Source organism: Synchiropus splendidus, chromosome 14 (assembly GCF_027744825.2).
Source record: "Synchiropus splendidus isolate RoL2022-P1 chromosome 14, RoL_Sspl_1.0, whole genome shotgun sequence".
Classification (NCBI taxonomy): domain Eukaryota; kingdom Metazoa; phylum Chordata; class Actinopteri; order Syngnathiformes; family Callionymidae; genus Synchiropus; species Synchiropus splendidus.
The window spans coordinates 13,752,770-13,775,704 of record NC_071347.1 but is presented as its reverse complement, the minus strand read 5'-3'; the positions used below and the strand labels follow the sequence as shown (position 1 = coordinate 13,775,704).

Sequence of the window (22,935 nt, the reverse complement as noted above, 5' to 3'; positions counted from 1 at the left end):
GATACTTGATCATGATTTATTCACTGCATATGTACATCATAACCGTGATCCAATGTACCGAAAGGTGTTAGAATACGACATGTGTGTAGTGAAGTGGGAATGAAGAGGTCTCACCTCGGAAAAAAAAAAAAAAGATGGCGTTGCTGTCTAACCTTGCAGTGATACGAGAGAATCTTGTTTCCATGGGTACTGAATCGTTGAGCTCCAAGGATGTGAAGTAATTAGTGGAGCTTGATGAATTTGTCTGTTTACCACTGTCTGATAATAGCCAAGGCCAAACAGGAGCGGGTTGGTGCAGCCGGAAATGTTTCCGTCGCCATGCTTCTGTTGCATTGTGTCTTGCTTTTATTGCTCGAACAAGAATAAGTTGAGATATTGACCATTACCCTCTGCCTTTCAGTTCAACACCAGGGTCAAGAAGACGGCCTGTTTTGACCATCTGGTCCAGGCCAACGTGAGGAACAAGAAGTTACTGAAGGATGCCGTGCAGAACATCACCGCAAAGGGAATCACAAACTACACAAAGGGCTTTGAATTTGCTTTTGAGCAGCTGTCAGCGGTGAGAGCTTCCTGTCCTGATTTTGACTCGTTAAAATCGTTTGCTAATATGTTTCAATGGAAAAAGTGCAAGCTGCCGTATGAAGTATTTCACTGCCCCCTGCTGGGAGACTTGCTAAGTATATGACTGAGCAACTTGGCAGGGAAGCAATAGATATTGTGGAATAAAAATGCAACTGTTGAACTAGGCATTTTTAAGAACAATGTTTATAACTTTAGTTATTATTCATCAATAAGCTGGATTGACTGATGAAAACAGACTAATGCAACTCAATATTTTGAAACAAAAAGATAGGTGAAGGGACCATCAAAAAATGTCTATACAGTTGCAAAATGTCTATTTTCAATGCTTATTTTTTTCTTTAAAACACCTGTGTCTCGTTCTAGACAAATGTGAGCCGAGCAAACTGCAACAAGATAATTATGCTGTTTACTGATGGAGGAGAGGAAAGAGCAAAGGCCATACTGGAGAAGTACAACGCCGACAAAAAAGTAAGTCTAAAAAGCCAGCCAACGTATTTTCGAGGACGTCTGTAGCGTATTTTGTGCTTCTGCAAAAGTGACATTGAAGTAATTAAAAGTTTGGATTCAAATAACGGTAGTGTTCGTGCCGGTGCCTACCATCAATGTGTTCATGTCTGGCGGAATTCTTCCATTGTTATTAAAAAGGATCCGCTATTTATACCTCCCCTCGGGTTTATACATCACCATGTGCCACCATCAATATATTCACAGATGAAAGACAGAGAAGTTCCCCAGCATTTGGAATATAAAAAAAATCTCCCCACGCTCAAACAAACACATCATTAACTGGCAACTACAGCAGAAAGCGAAGAATAATGATATGTCCAAAACAAGCAGCAAATTGTTTGAATCCCCAAACAGTCTTTGTGTGCGTTTTGTGTCGCAGAATCGTTTGAGCAATTGTGTGAAAACCTTTTAACACTTACACTTTATTGGAGGCTGAGGTCGAAGTATCAACAGATGACTGAAAGTGAAGAAGCCGCTGTAATTACACCATTATTATTGTTTGTTGCTCCATTGCTGAGGTGATGGGAAAACTTCCTGAAGGGTCACAATGGGAATTGAAATTCAGGGGATTTTCAAGAACAGTGTCTGCACCTGCTCTTCTGCAGCAAGTCATCCTCCTCCGTCTCATCCTGTCTTGTACTCCCTCTCTTGTCACAACTATTCTATGCCCCTTTATCACATCCAGTAACCTCATTGATCGTCTTCTTGTCCCTTAACCTGCTTTCACCATCCAACATTCATCCGTCCACTCCATCCTGTCTCTCCCAGTCTCTCCTCCCTATAACTTGAACTCCAAAACCTCTCTAACATATGCTGTTTCTCTTTTGCATTTGCAAACTGAAGTATCGCCTGTGTACATTCTAAATCAGCTTGCTTTCTTTTTGTCTCCTGTAAAGCTTCTCTTTTGGTGGAATTCTTGTGTCCTTGTCTATGGTGTTCATCCTCTGTCCTTTGATGTGGGTGATTGACACCACGCACCATCTTTTACTCCCTGTAACTCCCCACTGTCCTCATACATGTCCTGCACCACCTTCATATTCTTCTTTGACTTCAGTGTACAGGACCAAACTTCCTCTCCAGGCACTGGTTGTCGGCGTTTTATAGATTGCTATCCATTCTGAAATACATTTGTCATGTTTGAGTGCCAAAAATATAAATAAAACACACCACAGTGCCTGAGTGTGGGATTCTCTGAATTTGGTACTGAAGGGAAACAGTTTTTAAACTTTTATGGATTTATGTAGCATGAGTTGATTAGCAAAAGACAAACTCTGCTGGTCTGACTGACTGTTAGAACTAACCCCAGATGAGGAGGAACATAGTAGAAGAGGGGACATCGACCAACCATATCCTCAAACCATACTGATAGAAATGTATACTATAGTTATTATACTATAGTTACTGTAGCTATAGTTGGAGTGAACGTGTCGAACTCAATGAGTAACACACAACTGAAAGACTGTAACACACCAATGACTGACAATAATACAGAAAACTGTAAAAGTCTGTTGGCGCTGTTCGGGAATATAGGGAAAAGAGGCATTAATGGGCATAAATCCTAAGAACTGTTCTTCACTCTGCTCTATTCCGGTCTTGGCGAAATGATAGAAGAAAGGTGGCCTGCATTGCATGCAATGTGTCAATAATGTACCCATGTTGTATAATGGTCACACAAAAGTGATTATAGTCTTTTAGGAGACTGAAAAAGATCCATTAGCTATTAAAATTCCAATAATAATAATAATAATGAATTTGCCTTTTTTTGTCTGGTGAGACTGTGAGTAGTGCCTCCTTGTGGTGAGAAAGAGGTTTCTCCCCCGTTTTACTTCTTTTTAATTCTCATTTATTAAAAAGCAGTTATTGCAATCCCCAGGTCTGTCATTGGGTGGCGGTAGATGTGACCAAATTAAAGAGGACTGATCACTGCTTTTATTCTCTTTTTCCAGGTGAGAATTTTCACTTTTTCAGTTGGACAGCACAACTACGACAAAGGACCTATTCAGTGGATGGCCTGCTCGAATAAAGGTGGCAAAAAGAAACCCACACACGTCAGCCATTATTAATAACCACAGTGAGATGCTGAATATTGTACTGCACCACAGCGAACCAAGAACCTTCATACAAAGCCGGAAAATAAGCTGTTCTAGTTTCACCTCATTTCATTATGTTTCTTGCTGCAGCGTCCTTGACTGTAAAAACACCCAGTACTTTTTCCTTTGTAGCACAAAAACCTAAAATTTTTCTTTGATTTATTTTAATTCAGGTTATTTCTATGAGATTCCTTCAATCGGAGCCATCAGGATAAACACGCAGGTTTGTTTCAGAACACTATTTTGTGCTGTTTGAGAAGCCGGATATCTTGGTCAGAACGTGAATTATATTGTGGTTTATTTAGGAATACCTGGATGTTCTGGGCCGACCCATGGTGTTGGCAGACAAGCAGGCCAAACAAGTGCAGTGGACCAATGTTTACTTGGACGCTCTTGTACGAAGTCTAGCTTTTTTTGTGTTTTTCATTTAATAGTCTTTAACCGTGTTGTCATCATGCTGTTACATCCAACTGTGTTCATGACTTAATCAGGAATTAGGTCTGGTGATCACTGGAACTCTTCCCGTCTTCAATAAAACGAAAACCAAGGATGACAGAAACGGCGAGGTAACGTGAACCGGAAGACTCATTCAACAATACGGAACAGTTAATCTGCATTTTTTTTTGTCATCACGCAGCATCAGAACCAGTTGATACTGGGTGTCATGGGGATTGATGTGTCGCTGGATGACATCAAGAAGCTGACGCCTCGATTCACGGTGAGTTTGTTCCCTCAGACGCAGATTTAATACACTTCAAAGGAAATTTGAGATTTACTTTAGTGTGGAGTGCTCAAGTGATTTCCCTGCGGTGCAATTAGTGACTGATGGGATTCAATTAAGCATGTTTTTCTAATTTGTCTGTTCACTCATCTGTGAAGAAAATAATGCTTCCTGCGTAATTGAAGCATCTTTGTTTGGATTATCATCCGTGTGTCCTTTCGTCATCTCATTAATAATCGGATGGTGTAATAGTGTGTGTGCCGAGGTTCTGACCCCGGCTCAGAATAAACAGTAACATTTCCTGTCTTTTTTTATTATTAGATTGGTCCAAATGGATACTACTTTGCTATTGATCCTAATGGTTATGTCCTGCTGCACCCCAATCTACAACCAAAGGTATGTTTTTGCTTATTTTGCTGTAGTTCATTTGTGTTTCAGGTTTCCCTGTCAGGCAACCACATTTTAATATGCGAACAACTGTTTGAATCTTGACATGCCACTCTGTCTTGTGATAGTAATAATAGGGATGAAACACTATTTACATAGTTCAGAATTGGGACATGTAAACTTTTGTGGCATACTGCCGCAGTTTTAATAACAGCTACCAAAAGGGTGTTTATGACTGAAGTTATGGCTATTATTATTGTTATTGCTACAGGACGTTTCTTTTATAGATCTTTTATATTTTAGTACTCGTAGTTTAAACATTTAATTGAAAATTTAATCCAACTGCTTTTACATTTTTAGCTCGGATAAAACAATAATCATGTGTCTCACCAAAGTAGATTCTTTAAACGAAAATATTGCGTTAAAAATCAGATGACACTAGCAGAATGCCCAAAGAAGCAAACTTAAATACATAGAAGATCCATTTCATCGCCTGCATTGATGTGGCCTCGTTCAGCGTTAAGTGTTTTATATTGCTCTTCCATATGGTCCAGTACTGCGTGAATAACACGCAGGCCACAAGATGGTGCCGGCGCTTCAGAGCTCATTCCCTGTCGCTCCACCTCATGAATCTTCAGAGAATCTATTTCGCCATCACATAATGACTTCAGGTCTTAAATGTCATTTATATGGTCTGTCGTTAAAATTCAATAAAAAAAAAAATATTTGGGGAGCTGCCAAGCAGTTGGCATATATTTATATAAGAGGGGAGATTTTATGGCACATAATGGGATTAGATGGAAACAGTATGTTGTGTAACTACTTTTTTTATTCCTCACATGGATGAATTTAGAGTCTGTTTATTCATCTTATACAGCCTGTGTGCTGTAAACACCACTTATCCTACCGACTGTCTTGAGCAGTCTGTGAGCCTATTCTTTAAATTCTAAAATAACGACGGTGTCCTTCCTAGACAGAGGCAAGCTCGATGATACGACCCACCTGGAAATTGGCCTCGACCCTCAAAAGGGGTCCAGGTCACATCTATGGTTATCCTGCTGCTGTTTATTACTCTGTGCCTGAGGCCAGGAGGCACTGGAGCTGTCTTTTGACGCCCATGGGGGCCACCATGCCCTTTGTAAATGCAGATGATTCAAAAAGACTTGCACGATTTATATCCACTTACCCCCCGAAAAAGGGATTTAGCTGTGTAAGAGTAGTGGTTATATTTGAGAGTGCTTCTTCTATGAAACACTAGAGCTTTAAAATATATATATATATATAGATATATATATAGTAGTGTAGTAGTATATGTTAGTGCTATGGTGCAGGTTGGGAAAGAAATCTCACAAGAAGTAAAACAAGTGCCTGGTCAACGACCACAATGCATTTGAGCGAAACTTACAACAGACCAGTTTTGTTCCTTAAGAATTTAGGGGAAAAATGAGCTCCATAAGGGGTGCTTCTCTCATGCAGGGAAAAGGATTGGTCTCTCTGTGCATGCCTGTCGATTAGATTGGGTCTTGTCCAATTTTCGACTACGATGCATTGATGCAAAGACCAAATCCTGGCCACAAGATTTGGCAGCACTCCCTCCTGTTGAAGGATGGATCCATGCCCTCAAGGTAGAGTCCGAGCACTAGCCCCGGTGAAGCTTACTTCCACCAACAGTTCTTTTGACTTATCCCATCTTGACTTGTCTCTTAAGTCAAAGTTGTGTAACAGTTCATCAATTGTGATGCAGCTGGCAGAGAAGTAGCCACGTGACTCTATTGAATGTCATCAACAAAGCAGCGCCGAGCACCCTCTTAACCTTGAGCTCGAAATGTGAATTTTTGAGTGAAAGATTTGAGTGGTAGCTTCTTCCCCATAGTTTGATTGGACGGTTTCCAGGCAACTGCATTTCAGTTTGAACATGTCGGCATTGGCAAAGTTTTCCTCCTGAAGATCCAAAGTATTTTATGATTTCTGGTTATAACCCGGGCGCCTCTGGTGGTTGTAACATCAAGTCAGATTTATGGAAGTATGCGAGAAAATGGCCGTACTTACCGTTGCTAATTCATCCCCTCAGCCTACACAGCGTTGTCATTACGAGTGGTCTCAGGCACTAGTTAAAGTCCTTCATTATAGAGATTCACAAGAGATTTACTGTCTTAGAAAGGGGGGAAAAACAGGTTGCAGCTTCTAAAGTTGACATTCTTTCCCATAAAGGATCTGTATATTGAAGCAGTGAGTCAAGTATGATAACATAAATTATGAATACACTTTCCAACAACACTGCATTAAGCAATAGTTTGCAAACATGAAGTGATGGAGTGAAGTGTGAGCCACACATTTCCAGTGTGTTGAATGTGATGTTAAGTCCCTACAAATGCATGACTGAAACCTATTTTTGTAATTTTTTAATAGAAGAGGATCCGTAACAGAAAGCTCAGGCTCAATAATAAATATGCAATCACTTTTCATGAGGTGAGACAAATTAGTTTTGTGGTGTCGCAGTAGACAATAAGAATGTGTCGCTCATGGCTGCTTATTAGATTATTTATGCTTTGAAAACTGGTAAATACAGTGAGTTAAAGGGACCATGGAATGAAAACTCTTCTCCTTACATGTGGATCTAGAAAAGTTTTTTTTTTCCTTTTACAATGTTTTGGTTAAAAAATAAAGTCTTATATAAATCTGAGCATTCCATGGGCCTTTTAAGAGATTTAGAGCCGTTTATTTGTTGTGGTCTATAATCACTGCAGGTTCAAGTATATATTACTACTGCTATTGATCGTGTAGTTGTGCCGTTTTAGAATATCAGATGTCTCTACTTGTATGTCATGCATCACCCCCCCATCATTTCCTCGGTCTGTTCTTTTTGTTTTCCCTCCTACTAATCTCCCACTTTAATGCCACTTAATTCACCTCACGTAGTGTTCCCATTTCCACCCTTGTCATTTTCTAGCCCTCTCCTCTTGCTGAATGCTCAACGTTGCCCTTTGATCTGTTATTCTTTGTCTTCTTTTTTTGTTAAAAAATGTTTTCTTTCTGTTGAGTGGCATCCTCTTCCACCGCCGTTCAGTCTCGTTTCGGTAACTGTCAAAAGTAAGAGACTCATCTTGCATTGTTTTTCTGTCCTTGGGTCTTGTTAGAGAACGCAGGCAATACACAAATGAAAACTATGAAAAATGGAAGTGTAGGTGTCACATTAAACAGTGAGCTTCGAAAGGTTGTTAGAGGACATTCACATAACTTAGCATAATGCACAACACTGCTATTGAGAAGATTTGCAGAACTGCTACCCGTATTAATAAAAACAAAACTAGTTTGAGACATTTAACCTCACCTCTAGTGTCAAGTCGACCGGTTGGTGTCGGTTTCCATGTACTGCTGTTTAATATCGAGGCAATAGATCACAGCCGCTAGTTTATTAGACACTCAAACGTATAGGGTTTTAAGAGAGAACATTAATAGGGCTCTCTGTCACTTCAGATCTGATTCAGATGTGTTTTGGTCCCCACGAGGATTTATTCCTTTAGTTAAGAGTTGTCTCGCGTGTCAAGGATAGATGTTGAGCAGAAGAACACAGTATATTTCAAAGAGAAGCCACAGAAATTTCAGCTTATAGATGATTATTTCCATAGTAACAACTGATTTGCTGACTTTACTTTTCAAGTCGTGTGAGTTCAACTTGGATGTTTTTTATGTTTTCTGTTTTCCATAGAATCCTAAATTCCAGGAGCCTGTCACCCTGGACTTTCTAGATGCGGAGCTGGAGAATGACATAAAAGTCGAGGTAGAGAATAACGTTATTCACCGTCACAACTGACAGAGTTCTTAACACGCCATGCTTGACCATCAGATCAGGAGAATGATGATTGACGGGGAGATCGGCGAGCGCACTATCAAGACGCTGGTGAAAACCCAAGATGAGGTATGAATTGTTGAAAAGCATTTTCATCGCTTGACATGTTAAACTTGAGCCCGAATCCCTGAAGAGGCACTGGCCGGGAAAGCTCATTGGGTAAATGAGTTAATCTTGAATTTCCTTTTGCAGGGTGGTCCGCACCAGCGCCTCAAATACATGGGTCATTTTAAAACGTTCTCACAGATTGGGCCTCCACTGGCCTGGAGGCACATGTGGTTGACCATATGTCATGAAGGAAAGGTCTAAGATAGGCTTGGAAACCAAGAGGTTTTCATTAAAGACAGCATCGATTCCACTGTATTATCATGTTAGTTTGATTTTAATGCTCAACATTATGGTTCCAAATACCACATAGCATCCTTCTTTGTGTCGCCAACGTTCAACATACTCATCACTCTTCCTTGTAATGAACAGGGCGAGACCCAAGAGCAGCAATGAGAGGAGAGAGCGACGTAAAAAATGACCTGAACATCGTTGACGGCGTGAGAGGTCTCAAGTTCACATCCTCGATGGGCCCTCAAGACAAAAAAAAGATTAACGTTTTCAGGGGCCACATGGGTCAGAGGGTTAAGTAGGCGCCTTTCAATCAGAAGGTAGCAGGTTGAGATCTCCATACCTGAAGGCTTGTGTGTTGTTGTCCGCACGCGTTCTGACCTAGAAATGGCTTTGGTGGCAATATTTGAATTTGAGCGCGGAGCTTTCCATCAAAACCAGTAGACAACGTCACTGATGGAAGGTTAGGTGATGGATAATTATAGCAACGTTTTCGAGAAACACATGACTGGTATTCTGTAACTAGTCTTAGTAGCGTGTATGTGCTTTGTTCTTGGCAGAGATACATTGATCGAGGTGTCAGAACTTACACATGGGCACCGGTCAATGGGACAGACTACAGGTGAGACGTCACAGTTATTTCCCTGGTGCTTTGTTGGCACTTCTGAATCAGCATGCATCGCACGTCGGTACTGACTCAGTTTCTCTGGATGTATTTTGCAGTCTTGCCCTTGCTCTGCCCAAATACAGTGAACACTTCATCCAAGCTAAATTGGGAGACAACATGAGAAAAGCTCTGTGTAAGTATCCATGTTTTTTATCCGGCGGTCTGCTTTCAAAGAAGTCAGTCTGAATTCGTTTGAGTTTTGTGAAGGCAAGCCCTGTAGTTTGTCATCTTGCGTACATCCCTGCTTGCCTCCTCAAAACCTAAACTGCGGCTCCTCCTCGATGCGAGTCGCTCAGATCGGCGAATCCCCACGGTTCTCGTCTTTTGTAGAGTAATGAACTGGTCAGTCGTCGCGCACTCCCACACATACTCAAGCAGATTTCTCACAGACCTAGCCCAACAGCAGGGTCTTTTGATCTTCATACTTCTCTTTTTGCTTTCCTCTCCTCCTCAGATCCTCCTTCTGTCTTTGAAAAGGAAAAAGCTTTCATTATCTCCTCTCAAATTCACTTCTCGTGCTTGCTTCTCTCATTGTCTCAGCAGTGCGTACGTCTTCTCAAAGCTCCCATGGCAGGAACACGTTGGCTGTTTAGGTTAGCTTGACTCACTGACTTTGAAATGTCCAAGAATGAAACCTCTAGCCAACCGGAGCGTTGAACGCAGAATTCATTATGCATTAGTTTCCGTTATATAACAATAAAATAGAAAACACAAAAAGGAAGTACGACAAGAAGAAAAGTAAATCAGAAGGGTCAGTGTGCAAGCGTGTTATTGGAGGGGTTGGGACTGTGTACGTGAAGTGGACAGCCTGACCTGGGAGGGTTTGCTTCTAAGTGATCTCAACCCCTCGCCTGAGGGGGGCTGTTTGGACATGGGACGTCCAGGGTGAAAAGGGCAAGCTGCGGTCCGACCTGAGTGTCTCTACATCCATGAGACAAACAAGTCATGAAGGATGAAAGACGGCCAACGATGACCTCCTCTGCAGAGAGGATAGTGTGCCATGTTGCACCCAAACAGCCAAACAGTGACGCAGGGTTAGGATAAAGGGCGCAGCAGGAGGTGCGATTTCCTTGGTAGAGAATACATCCTTTTCTTTGGCCTTCATTGCGATTGAGCTGACATTTACCTCAGATTTCAGGTCTGTGCTGCCCCTTTTTAAGGCTCTTCCGTCTTCACCTGGTCAATGTCCAGCATTAGACATCATGCAGTACCCACCCCATAAAAGAAAAACATGCAATGAAACACTGTCAATTAAAAAACAATAGAGAAAAAAGATAGCAGAGGTGAAATTTTGACTGAATTTACTGAGCTAATGACAATAAAACACTAGTTTTTAATCATGAGAAGTGTCTCTCAGTCCAATCTGCTGCTGTCTTCAAGCAGTCCATCTCTTCATATGTCCGGCCAGAACTGGAGATTTGTGTTTGTTCCGCGAGTAACATACTTCAGTCATTATGAGGTTTCTCTCTGGATTTTTCTGTAAAAAAAACATGCCAACTTCCATAACATTCAAGTCCACCTCCACGATGCGTTGTGTTTCCACTTTGTTTTAATACGTTTGATCACACGAGATGTCATCTTTCAAAGATATTTTTTCCGAGGTGTGGTGGCTCTCATTTAAGCAGTGACAATGCGGCACCATTGTTTACAAATCCTGCAGTTGCAGCATGAAATATTTGTTTCTTTGACTACAACTAACTGCTTTTGACACCTCAGGATCAGATCATCTGCTCTAAGCAGAGGCGTTTTCACATGCCAACACAGGAAGTGAGCATTCAAACCCAGTAATCGCTGTCAGAATCAGATGCCCTCTTAAGCCAAACCCGTGCTTCCGACTAAGAGTTTTCTTTTACGTGTTACGCAAAACATTTGACATTTTTTCCCCACTTTCTTTTCCCTGCTTCAAACCTGGAATTACACAGCATCGACTTGGGGTGAGTTCTACTTCAAATTTTACTTTGTTTTGATGCACTGTGGTAGAGTGACAGTGGAAAAAAAAAGTATATTCTGACCATCCAAATCATTTTCACATGCAGCCTCGAAGAAAGAGAAAATGCTGATTCCACATTTGCCCTGCGACTTGTTTCAATCTCATTCACCCTCTGCTATAATTAGTCTGTCAGTATCCTATAAACGCTGTCAGCAGGTTTACTAGCTTGTTACAGGAAAGAAAAAAAAAGGCTGCTACTTTGTGGCACGGTCGGCTCGGAGAGGGACTATAGGGACACAGTATTCTCTCTGTATTGCCATCTTAGGTTTCACACATTGAGACAGGACCACCTACCAATTTAGCCACTTCCCTGCAGGTACTTCCTGATTCACCTGTCCACTGGTACACTAAAACACTAGATTTATGAATTCAGTGTCATGAACACTATTTAAAAGTCTCTATTTTAACAAGGATTTTTTTTAAGCAATGAATTGAATATGATTGATGGCTCTAATGTCGTCATATAGACTGACTGACAGATGTGCAGATGTGCATATATATATATATATATATATATATATATATATATATATATATATATATATATATATATATATATATATATATATATATATATATATATATATATATATATATATATATATTCATCTCTTAGGCAAGGGAGAATTTGAGCTCTATAGTAATCTCAGGATGAAGTCATAAATCCTGCTCTTGACATTCAGGTCACTTTATTTAGAAGACCAATACGGAGAAAGGCAGTCATGGTTATAAAAACCTCAAAGATGAACTCCATCTTTGTTACTTACATCTCGTTTGACAGTCAGTGGTCAATAATACGGCGGGCCGAGAACCAGTGGAAAATGACCTTGAAGGACATCTTTAATAGATTTGAGCCAGTCTCAGTTCTAACTCTTTATATATTGAATTCATAGAGTGACTTTGATAAGAAATTGAATCTAAATAATGTCCCCACTTCAGTAGAGTCACAGTTATAATAAATAATAATTGACAAAGAGCGTATGCCATTTTTCTTGAAAGACTGCTTTATGCGTTTAATAAATGATCTCACGCTCTCCATAAAGTGCGGGCTGCAGTAGAAAGGCAGTATTTGGTGCAGGGAAGAATTTGAAGCGACACCCTGTTCACTGTGAGCGACAATGAATCTGCCTGTCACGTTTTATGGCGCAGACCATCCTTTCATCCTGCACCAAATTGCACTGACATGTTTAAACTTAGCGCTTAGTGATTTCACAGATGTCGCTAAACTTTTAAACTTTACTTTTTAAGAGACAACCATGATGGATATCGATGTGTCAGTGACAAGAAAATAATGAGATTGTTTTATAATGTGTTCCAAATCTTTAGACGTTGTTATGTGTGTGTGTGTGCCTTTTAAAATACTCATATTGATACCATTTCTTTTCATTGTTTCTGGAATCCACCAGGCCAAGTAGGCAAGTATTATTCTCATTTACTTATGAATGTGTGTGTGGGTGTGGGTGCTGTTCTCAGTGTTGTGTCTGTGAGTTGGCTCGAAGTTATAATAATCATAATAGTAGTATGAATGATGTCTCACACCTGCCACAGTCCTAAAATCTCTGCATGAGATGAGTTTTCTTTGCTTTTTAAAGCAATGGAAACGCTGGACCTGGACAGATTTGAAGAGTTTGGATACACCTACATTGCGCCGAGGCAAGTGTCACTTGACGGAGCACTGGAATTCAAGAACAAAATGATGGTTTGAGATTTCAAAACACTCATGGAAGCCTCTGCTTTAGGGAGTACTGCAAAGAGATGAAGCTGCTACAGAACAACACCCAGTTTCTCCTTGACTTCCACCAGCACATCGAGAGGAATCCCTCAAATACATGTGAGTCCCACACCCCTTTATATCCTCTTCCATTTGCTTGCATTACGTTCCGATGTTTCAATGATATTACTACTATAAGTACTTTTTTCCCTCCAGTATAAGGCCTTCTGAGTAAAATTTAATGATTAAGAGGTAGTTAAAAAAGATGAAGTGTGATGCATTTTTCACGTTTTTCTTTCTCCTTTAGTCGTGATTATGAATCATTATTTCTCATGAAACAATGATACTTAAGCAACATTCCATCTGTGAGAAAACCGTCTGCTCTGATCAACTTTCTTTGCTAATTCGACTGAATTACAACCTAGTTCTTTATCCAGAGCTTGGCATTTATAACGTATTTGTTGTAACTGACGCTGAAGGATTAAATGAAGAGGGTCCAAGGCTTTTCCCAGCGGGGGACAACCTGGACACACCACCTGCTCTGCAGTGCGAGCAGAGCCAAGGAGAATTTACCACCCATAATGGTGAACGTGTTTTGTTTTTTGGCTGCTTGGGAAGGAAGTAGAAAAAACGAATAACATCATAGGAGCATCTTTTTTATTAACTGAACTATTTTAGGAAAAAAAATAGACCAGAAATTGAGTTAAAATAGGCAAATACACTCCTTGATAGTGATTCCAGGGTAAACACTTCCTCTCTCTTTCAAGCTGTATCTTTTCTGAGGAAATTATGATTGTTAAAATAGACAAACTAGGATTGAGAATGTCAGTGGCTTTATTTCCAAGACCCTTAAAGTCACCCAATATTGCTGAAATTCAATTCCAAGTGTTTGCTTTGTTAGACACAAGTCAAGTGTGCTGCTTCCCTATTTATGATGCTCAAGTTTCCCTCTCTGCTGGTCAACAACTGAAGGTCAAAAACTGCAGCCATGGATCAGCATCATTTTAAGCAGGGTGACATCACCCAGATCGACCGAGGTTCCTAGAAGCTTCATGTTGTCATCCCACACAGTGACTCATGGTGTAGGATTTGTCATCATCTAATGGATTTCACCTCCAGTATAGCTTACCACCATCATCCAGCTAATGGATCCAGCTATCCTTGATCCATGTCAGCCAGAGGTCAAGACACAGGCTTGATACCGTTGATGCTGTCTCGCTGATCTGTGCACAGTAATTTATGAAATATCTGTGGTGAGGCTTTGTGAGAAGTTGTGGACACAATTTAAAACACGCAAGGGAGCGTGTGTTAAAGCGCTTCCTGCTGGATGATTTACCGACAAATGTATCGCTGCTATTGTCCAAACTTTTTCTCTATTTTTTTTTCATTTAAGGCAATGTGTCCCTTGTGAGTCGCCTTATCCTTGATGCTGGCTTAACAGCTGAACTGGTTAAAGTTTGGGAGGAACAGTCAATGTAAGTAAAATGAATATGAAGTACACTTTTATTTGAAGTTCTTTTCATCTCAGTGTTTTATCTTAGTTATTCAAACAATGATTTTCTTGCTTTTATTGTAATGTTTATGCTTCATTTGACAAACTTTATTGAGCAACACCGTCGAAGTGATGGCCCATCCACATCAAGTCCAGATCGCTGATGTGACACTGGCCTTTTGTTCATGCATTTTGTTCGTGATGCAACATGTGAAAATGGATCAATTTGAAAACACCAGTTTTGCTCACTAGCAAGCTTCTAAACTCATAACACATCCAGGCCAACTTGCATACTGCATTGTTAACAGTGATTTTATTTATGCATTACAAGTAAAATTTATAAATCTACTTTAAATATTCTATGTGGAAGTCTACGTTTTGCTTTGCTGGAGTTTATGGCTCATGTTGTCATTCTGAACGTGTTTCTCTGACTCTGATGTTTGTGTTTCTGTACTTTCAGAGATGGGATTGTTGCCAGGTTTGTCGCCACAGATGGAGGAATAACAAGAGTCTATCCAAAAAGGTTCAAGCAATGTTCACTTTGATTATCTCTCGGCTGATTTCTAACGCACTCAAACACTTGAAGGTCAAACAAGAACATGAGTGAAGCCTTCTGTCCGGCTGCCAAACGTGGATGACGTTCTTAAGTTCACAAGCTTCAACTTCTTTATTTCCCCTTTCAAGTGTTTAGAATGTACAGAGTCAACACTCTGGCCACAAGAAATTAAATATCAGCCATTGCTTTTTCTGGATCACATCCTGGTCAACGTTGGGTGTGCCTCGCTTTGATGGCCAACATTTGCTTTAGATTAAAATTTTAATTACACAGATAAATCAAACATATTTTCTGATTCACATTTTAGGCTTATAATTCTCTCTTTTATTGTTTTTCAGTGCCGGGGAGGAGTGGAATGAAAACCCAGAGACGTACGAGTCCAGCTTCTACAAAAGAGCCCTGGACAATGAGATTTATATTTTTACTGCTCCGGCTTTCAACAGTAAGAGCTAATAACATATATGTCTGTGTAAGTGAGCATCATCGCCGAGGTCTGTCCTCGCTTCACTCTTGGATGTCATCCGAACGCTGCTGGCTAAGATCACACTGTCCAACCTCTGACATCTCACACTCTACCTTCTCCACCCCCCTGCTGGGTCTGTCAGCACTCATCCTGACCGTCACTCCCGGCCCGTGCACTTCCTCTTCACTTATCTCCACTGATGACTCTAGCAGACACAAGGACAGGAGAACATCAGCGCGCTCGCCGCCGCCACACTGACTGGATTAACACATGTGCTGGCTCCTCTGCTCACACTCAGCGCTTCATAAATTACAAACAGCCAAGAATGTTTGGAATTTCCCACAATTAGATTCATTGAAAAACACGACAGACATTAGAAGAAGATTCTGCTGAAATTGCTGTATTTACAGTTTCTCTTCCCTTGTGTCTAATTTCCACACACAGCAGAGAACAGGGAGAGTGTCCATGAGTCAGGGATTCTGGTGAGCAAGGCCGCTGAGCTCACGATTGATGAAGTCACGCTGAAACCAGCAGGTCAGCTGAGCTTAAAAATGGTTCCTTGGCAATTTGACTTCATGTGCACTGTTCTCTCTGCAGTGGTGGGAGTGAGACTGAATGTCAGCTTCTGGATGAACAGTTTCATCAACGCCACCATGAAGCTTAATGTAAGTTTCCTTTGTATTTGGGCGATACATATGCAAATAATGCAGCATGCCACATTTGGGAATCTCATTTTGTTTGGTCATAATGTATGTCATCAATTTAGTCATGAAGATGGTGTGTCACGGCCACAAAGTGTGGGTAATAACCAGAAGAACTGACCCCCCTCTAGAGCACAGTGAATCAGGAGAGACTCAGAGTACTGTCATCGCTCCTCCACATAACATCACATGGAGTGTCTCCTGGATTCCTCCCCAGCAGGGTGCTTCAGTCTGGTGTACTGTGCTGATGCTTCAGTCTGGGCTTCTTTGCTCCAGCTGCTGCCTCCATGATCTGACCTCAGATATGCAAACTGGATAGTTGTGGTCACATCATATCGTGAACTGCAAACTCCTAGCAGGCTTCTGAGATGAATCATTAGATTAGATTAGTCCAACATATTAAAACATAAAGAAAAAAATGTCGAAACATTTGGTATGAACAACTCTCAGGAAAGATCAAGGTGATATAATAAATGTGATGTAACTATTTTTGGTGAGATTCATAATAATGGTACTCGTGTCACGTTGCTTTAAAACAGATTATATATTATTTTTCAAGTTACGTAACATTACATTTAATATCTGACCAGAGTGGTTGCCACCGAAGCGCATGAATTGCTGAGATCTACTGCAATGATGTCGAGAGGCCTGGGTTTTTAATCGAAATTAATCGCACAAGTTAACTTGCGATTAAAGGCAAATTAACCAAACATATTGTAGCTGTTCTGAATGTGACTTAAAGGAGGATTTCATCAACACAAGAGCGGCCATAAATGCTTAGAATGCTGTGCTTTTAGCATGTGTTTGAGCGTCGTAGTAAACAAATGTCGGGAAAATGAGGAAAGCGTTATTGTCCACTCTTGTGTTGATAGAGTCTTCCTTTATGTTACAACCTTTATGTTGTTGTTTATGTTGAGCTCCAATGCAAACTTGCACTAGTCTGTTTATATTTAATTTGAAAATGTCCTTTACCTTTTCAGTGCAAAGATGAAATATGTGGCTGTTTGAGAAACGACAAGGTAAAAGGATTTTTCACATTTGTACCTCTAACAAAGCTGTATGTATATATATATAAAAGCAGACTTTTGTTTATCCTTCCCTTGTTCTTTAGCACGTGGACTGCGTGATACTGGACGATGGAGGTTTTCTTCTCATGTCCAACCAGGATGATTACATCAACTTGGTAAGCAGCCATTACTCTCAGAACCAGGAACGCAGTCTTGTCTGAAGGGGAAAGATGAACTGATTGAAATGACAGAATGTAGCCGCCATCTTGAGACGCTCGTGTCTACAACAGAATATTAATAGAGGTCAGTCAGTCATGACACCATATAGCATCTGCAATCAAATGTAACCGTGAGGTTGAGGATTTCATGTCATACTTTGCTCATCTCTCCACACAAGCTCACCTTACCTGAGTCACAGGAGTTCATCCATCTTGCAAAGTTCAAAAAAAGGACTCCAGCTCAGTCATGAGGATTGTCTGCTCACTCTGAGCAGTTTCAGACCTCCGTCAGATCAACATTTGATATAGTGCTCTCGTTCTGCTCAGCACCGGACAGGATCAAAGTTGCAGCTCTGATGGAAGCAATCGGTGCGTGTGTTTTCAGTGTTCTCCAATCCCTTAAAGTATTACCATTAGATGGACATGACAGTAGCTGAAGTTACTTTTTTTTATCAAAACGTTTGAGTTATTGTAACACATGTTATCCGTCTGCGTATTGTAACTGGTTCGTAAGATTCCCGAGTGCCCTTTTTGGCTGCGTCAGGCCGCTCCACTGAAGAACAGACACGGGAAGGAGAAAGAGAGCGGAGCAAATATCCAGATTAATCTTGACCCTGCAAGGAGTTACTGGACCAGCGCACACATTATTTTTGATGAGAAATTGTCCTGCACATCCTGTTGCACAAGGACCTTCCAGCTTCCTTTGTCGGGAACGCCAGGAACTCCTGACCTCACCTTCTTCCCTTTTTATCAGCCCAGCCTTACACTTTCACCTTCAGTCAGCCCCTGCTATTTTTTAATCTTCCAATTCTTCTTCCATTAGATATGATTAGAGTGAATACAAAACATTTGTTTTTGGTCCTTTGTTCCTGGCACCGTCCTTCATTTTATCACATTTTATGCATTTCACTCCTTCTGTTGAAATGCATGTACCAGTTTACGCTGCTGCACAGTGTTATTGCACACATCATAAAATTGTTATTGTTTTTTTTTTAGTCTTGCCACCGCGATTCAATGCTTCCATTGATCTCACATTCCTGGAAAAGATATTAACCACTAAACAAAGATCAGATGTTGCTTCAAAAAAAAAAATAGATTTCTCACACGACCTCACTTTTTTTCAGTCTGCTCACACCGAAACAGACTTTTTTCATGTAAGGCTAATCACTTTTGGCTCGCTACTCAGTCAACCCTGTTGAACGTGAGCAACGTTTTGCTCAACATTCAAGTTTTCTTTCGCAGCGTTCCAGTCATAACTGTTGGAGCTCAGAGTTGCTTCTGTCTGTAATCTCACCCAACTCTCACTGAATGATATAGCCTCTGTGTCATGAACTTATTGAGTTACACTTGGTCACATGTCAAGACATATATCAAACTGTCCTGCACGCACAGGACGTCTTGTTCACAGTACTCTGATTTCGCTTGGTGTCTGCTGTCTGTTCTTAAAAAGAAGAAGGAAAAAACAACGTTTGGATCAACACGTTAAGATTATAAAATTCTATACTGAAGTGTGCATCACAATTGTGTATCTTGTCCTTTAGTTTAGAAAAAGTATATATATGTATATATATATATATATATATATATATATATAAATTGGTGGTCTTTGGTGGCTTTGTTTCTGTGCGGCCTGACCAGACATGACAGACTCTGAATCACTTCTGATTCTCATCTTGGTCCTATTTTCTATCAGACATAGATGGATCTAATCTTTAATTCATGACCCTCATCCCGTCTAGACTATTGTAATTCCCTCTCCTCTTGTCTCTGAGGAACATTCCAAAGTTGTTTATGTTTTGAGCAGGAATGCGTTTCCCTAATCTAAAGCTCTTTTAATTCTCAGCGCAGAACTGTTGAATTCACAGAAGAATCCAAAAGTCTTTATTTGGTCAGCTGTTGCCGACAATAAAGATCGACTGCCACCTCTCAGCTGTGTTACGAGCCCCGAGCATCTCACTGGGGATCGTTGTTCGTCGTCTTGTCTCACACAAACTTGCCTATGCTGAAACCTTCGAGCTGCCTTCCACCAGAGGAGCGTTTACCCTTCTGTGAAACTAGACGACAGAATCAATCACTCAACTTCAGGTCACCAGGTCATCAGCTATTTAGTAAGCCTCAGCTGTCATCAAAGAGGTTTGACTGTCACTGTTTTTTTATGGCCCCTCTAAACTGTCTCACTGGCTTCTGGGGGTATGATCGATCAGGTTTGCCACAAATCCTTCAGAGAAACCTGGCAAGGACCACTAGTGTCTTGACAGCATCATTTTCCTTCACACGCAAGCGCTGCGGCTGAGGATCATTGGACGGGAATGGAAGCGGTTTCATGCTCTTGTATCTTCACAACTAATGACCGTTTGAAAGCATGTTCTCTGAAGGGACATGCTGCTAACCCTGAGCCACTTTGATGCCGCTATGACTCAGAGTTCTAAGCTGTATTGCAGGAAAGTGAAGCCACAATGACTTGGCTGCTCTCAACCTAATGCCCCACCAGTTCAGTTAGATCAACTGAGTCCAGTGAACACCACCACTGCTATAACAGTGGCACCAGACTTCATGGTGCGAATCATCGTCCAAGCTAAATCCCTGGGATGCTCGACTTGTCTTCCACATACCTTGTGATATCGACCCACTGCTTCCTTCAACAGCTGCCTGCTAAATTACATTCATGACCCAGAAATGTGCACTGTGATAATAAAAACATCAATCACCTCTATTCCACCTTAAAAAAAAAAAAAAAAAACACCACAAGTCCCACCTACAGTGAAACAAAATCAAAGGCTTTAAGCTACTTAACCTCTTTCACCTTGGTGGAGGAAATCTGTCATATTTGTTTTCCGGATCGACTGAGCCCAGTTAGACTGGACTGTCACAAAACCAAAGCCCCTCGTGTGGAGCTGTGAGGGAAAAGGTGTGGTCGGTTGAGATGGAATCTGCATTGTTTCGCTTAGATCCAAGGATCATGATGTGTAAATTCCTGTCCTCCAGCACGTTGGTGAAAACCCTTCCCCTCAAAGAGGAAAGCCTCCCCCTCTTGCGGACCTCTGTAGAATAGGGAAGCCTATCTTTTAAACATTTGACTCGAAATTCAAGTGAAGTTGATGGAACAATTTGGATTCCTGTGTCCTTCGAAGCAGCATTCCCTGATGTCTGGTTCTGGGATCCACCACATCTGATGTTGTCTTTGTTTCCATGGTCCAGATAGGTCAGTTCTTTGGAGAGGTGGATCCTGTGCTGATGATCAACTTGGTCAACACATCGCTCTACTCCTTCAACAAGACGTATGACTACCAGTCTGTCTGCGACCCAGAGAAGGACAGCAAGGCAGCAGCCGGACCCAGATCTGTTTATGTGGTACAGTGGCCCGCTTTTCTGCCTCAAAGGTCATAGAATTCAACAGAGGAGGCAGCAGCAAAAAAGTGTAAACTGCTGGCCAATAATTATTAAAAACTGTTGCATTGCAGTATGGGATTTTATGGGTTTCAAAGACTCATTTTAGGGTAAATTGTATTTGGAAAATAGATGTGGTTTTGAGACCAAACTGTTCTCTGTAGGTCCAGTGATGGTCTGGCAACCAGTTGACCGTCTGCCTCAATGACAATGGAAACATCTCCATTGAATTCTTTGACTCTGAAAAACGTCTTGTATGGCCAATATTCGTTTCCATCTTGAAATAAGCCATGAACATCAATGTTATGGATGTATTTTACGTCTACAAAGACCGTGTGTGTGTGTGAGTTTTCCTCTTCTATTTCTCTCTGTCTGCAGCCTACAATAGCAGACCTGCTGAGTATTGGCTGGTGGGCTTCCAGCGTTGCTTGGTGAGTTCAGTGTTTGACCATGTCGAAAACTAGGCAGCTCACAGACTTGTAAGAAAGAAAACCCATACTGTATACTGTACTTTTTCATGCAGTCATTCCCACATGCATTTTAAAACGCTTGATATTCTTGTGGTAGCTTGTGGCCCAATGGGAATATTGGCCCACCTCACAGTTCGTGGCATACAAAAATGTTTAATTAATTTTGATTGATCTATAACATTTTATGACATTACAAACAGAAAAGACCTTTAACGAAAGAAATGTTTGCCTTCTGGCTTCTCAGTTCTGAAAGCCAGACAAATGACTCACACACTGCGTGACTCAGTGTTATTCTTGCTTCCAACTTTTGTCTAGGTCTATACTCCAGCAGCTCTTCTACAGCCTCATGTTACCCAGTGTTTCATATGCAGGTGACTAATGCTGAAGTCAATGAAGCGTCCTGCGAAACTTGGTGCTTTGATTTGAATCTTTTCTTTTGCGGTGTCGTCAGCTGAGTCTTCGGACGACGACATCCCAGATGCGATGTTCAAAGAAAGCTGCATCACAGAGCAGACTCAGTATTTCTTCGACAACGAGGAGAGGTCGTACTCAGGTGTCCTGGACTGTGGAAACTGTTCCAGGTATGTTGTGTCATGTCAAGACTCGATGACAATGGCTGACCCCCTCCACCCCTCCTCGTGTCTTCTTCCTGGACACACTCCTGTTTTATGGTTCATTAGGGATCTTTTTTTTCACACATCCTTTGTTTCCTGGAATCTTCTCCATTACAATCTTAGGCAGCTGTTTTCTCATGAGCTTCGATCAGACATGGATTTCCTTGCTCCGTTCCAAACGCAGCGCATTTATCTTTTAATTTTGACCCTAATTCCTGCACCCCATATGTTCACAGACCTTTATGCATCTGCTCTAGTTGCTGTCAGATATGATGTTTGAGGGGTTAAATATGACTGTAATTACTTGGTGTTATGAGTCCCAATCTTCTGGTGCTTTACTACATGAAGTTAACGGCTTAAGACGCAAAAGCTTGCAATGGAAACCATAAAAAATGACTCCCTCCAGGGACGAGACTGCGAAACATTGCAGCTTCATACGAGCAGCAGCTATGAATATGTGGTTCATCATCTAAACTGTTAATTGCTGCAGTAGATTATCTTTACAACGTGTAGTAAAAGCAAACAATATCTGCTTTCTTTGTCCCTTGCTTTACAGAATGTATCGTGCTGAGAAGCTGCCCAACACCAACCTAGTGTTCCTGATCACAGACGCCAAGGCAACGTGCCTGTCATGTGACCCCAGACCGCTGAGGCAGGCTGAGCAACCGTGTATCCTTAAGGTCACTCGTAAAAACCACAGAGTTGCACTTCCCTTTTTTTTTTTTTTTTTTTTTTTACTCTCCAGACCTCCATCCATCACCCACACAGCAGGAGATATTTAAATTCTGGACACAAGGACACACACCTAAAGCAGCTTCCAGAAGGTTTCCGCGAGAAAGTATGCAGGTGAACAGTAAACCAGATGAACAGCATATGATAGGCTGTCTCAGGTTTCTGCCAGATGAGATGTTTCAGGGCTCAAAACTGTCACCAGAGACATGGAAGACTGTGTGAGTTCCGGTTATCCATTTGACAGATGGGCGAAAATGTAACATGCAATCACAAAACAGAACTTTTACCGCCTTAAACAAGGGCAAAAAGTGTGCGAGCAAGAATCAGCTTCTCTTTGAATGACCTGTAAAATAGTGGCTTACACCCAGATAACCTTCGAGAAGCTTTCTTCAACTTTTTGGGGAGGGAAACCTTCGACGTCCTGACAAACCAGCCTTTAAGAGACATCAACGGG

The 22,935-nt window shown here is 41.2% G+C and overlaps 1 protein-coding gene across 1 annotated transcript in view; it reads left to right on the top strand.

Annotated features, from left to right (window-relative positions):
• The window catches only part of LOC128770568 (voltage-dependent calcium channel subunit alpha-2/delta-1), a 64,491-nt gene that overhangs the window by 35,266 nt on the left and 6,290 nt on the right, over positions 1-22,935 (top strand). Inside the window, exons 11-37 of the mRNA XM_053885175.1 lie at positions 401-559; positions 946-1,050; positions 3,036-3,114; positions 3,353-3,402; positions 3,485-3,574; positions 3,671-3,745; positions 3,817-3,897; positions 4,222-4,296; positions 6,697-6,756; positions 8,012-8,068; positions 8,135-8,206; positions 9,034-9,095; positions 9,197-9,273; positions 12,723-12,787; positions 12,874-12,961; positions 14,235-14,316; positions 14,794-14,856; positions 15,228-15,331; positions 15,797-15,886; positions 15,950-16,017; positions 17,034-17,072; positions 17,165-17,236; positions 20,477-20,629; positions 21,044-21,096; positions 21,451-21,506; positions 21,587-21,716; positions 22,306-22,418. Coding sequence (XP_053741150.1) covers positions 401-559; positions 946-1,050; positions 3,036-3,114; positions 3,353-3,402; positions 3,485-3,574; positions 3,671-3,745; positions 3,817-3,897; positions 4,222-4,296; positions 6,697-6,756; positions 8,012-8,068; positions 8,135-8,206; positions 9,034-9,095; positions 9,197-9,273; positions 12,723-12,787; positions 12,874-12,961; positions 14,235-14,316; positions 14,794-14,856; positions 15,228-15,331; positions 15,797-15,886; positions 15,950-16,017; positions 17,034-17,072; positions 17,165-17,236; positions 20,477-20,629; positions 21,044-21,096; positions 21,451-21,506; positions 21,587-21,716; positions 22,306-22,418 — 2,218 coding nt within the window. The remainder of the gene's footprint in view (positions 1-400; positions 560-945; positions 1,051-3,035; positions 3,115-3,352; positions 3,403-3,484; positions 3,575-3,670; positions 3,746-3,816; positions 3,898-4,221; positions 4,297-6,696; positions 6,757-8,011; positions 8,069-8,134; positions 8,207-9,033; positions 9,096-9,196; positions 9,274-12,722; positions 12,788-12,873; positions 12,962-14,234; positions 14,317-14,793; positions 14,857-15,227; positions 15,332-15,796; positions 15,887-15,949; positions 16,018-17,033; positions 17,073-17,164; positions 17,237-20,476; positions 20,630-21,043; positions 21,097-21,450; positions 21,507-21,586; positions 21,717-22,305; positions 22,419-22,935) is intronic.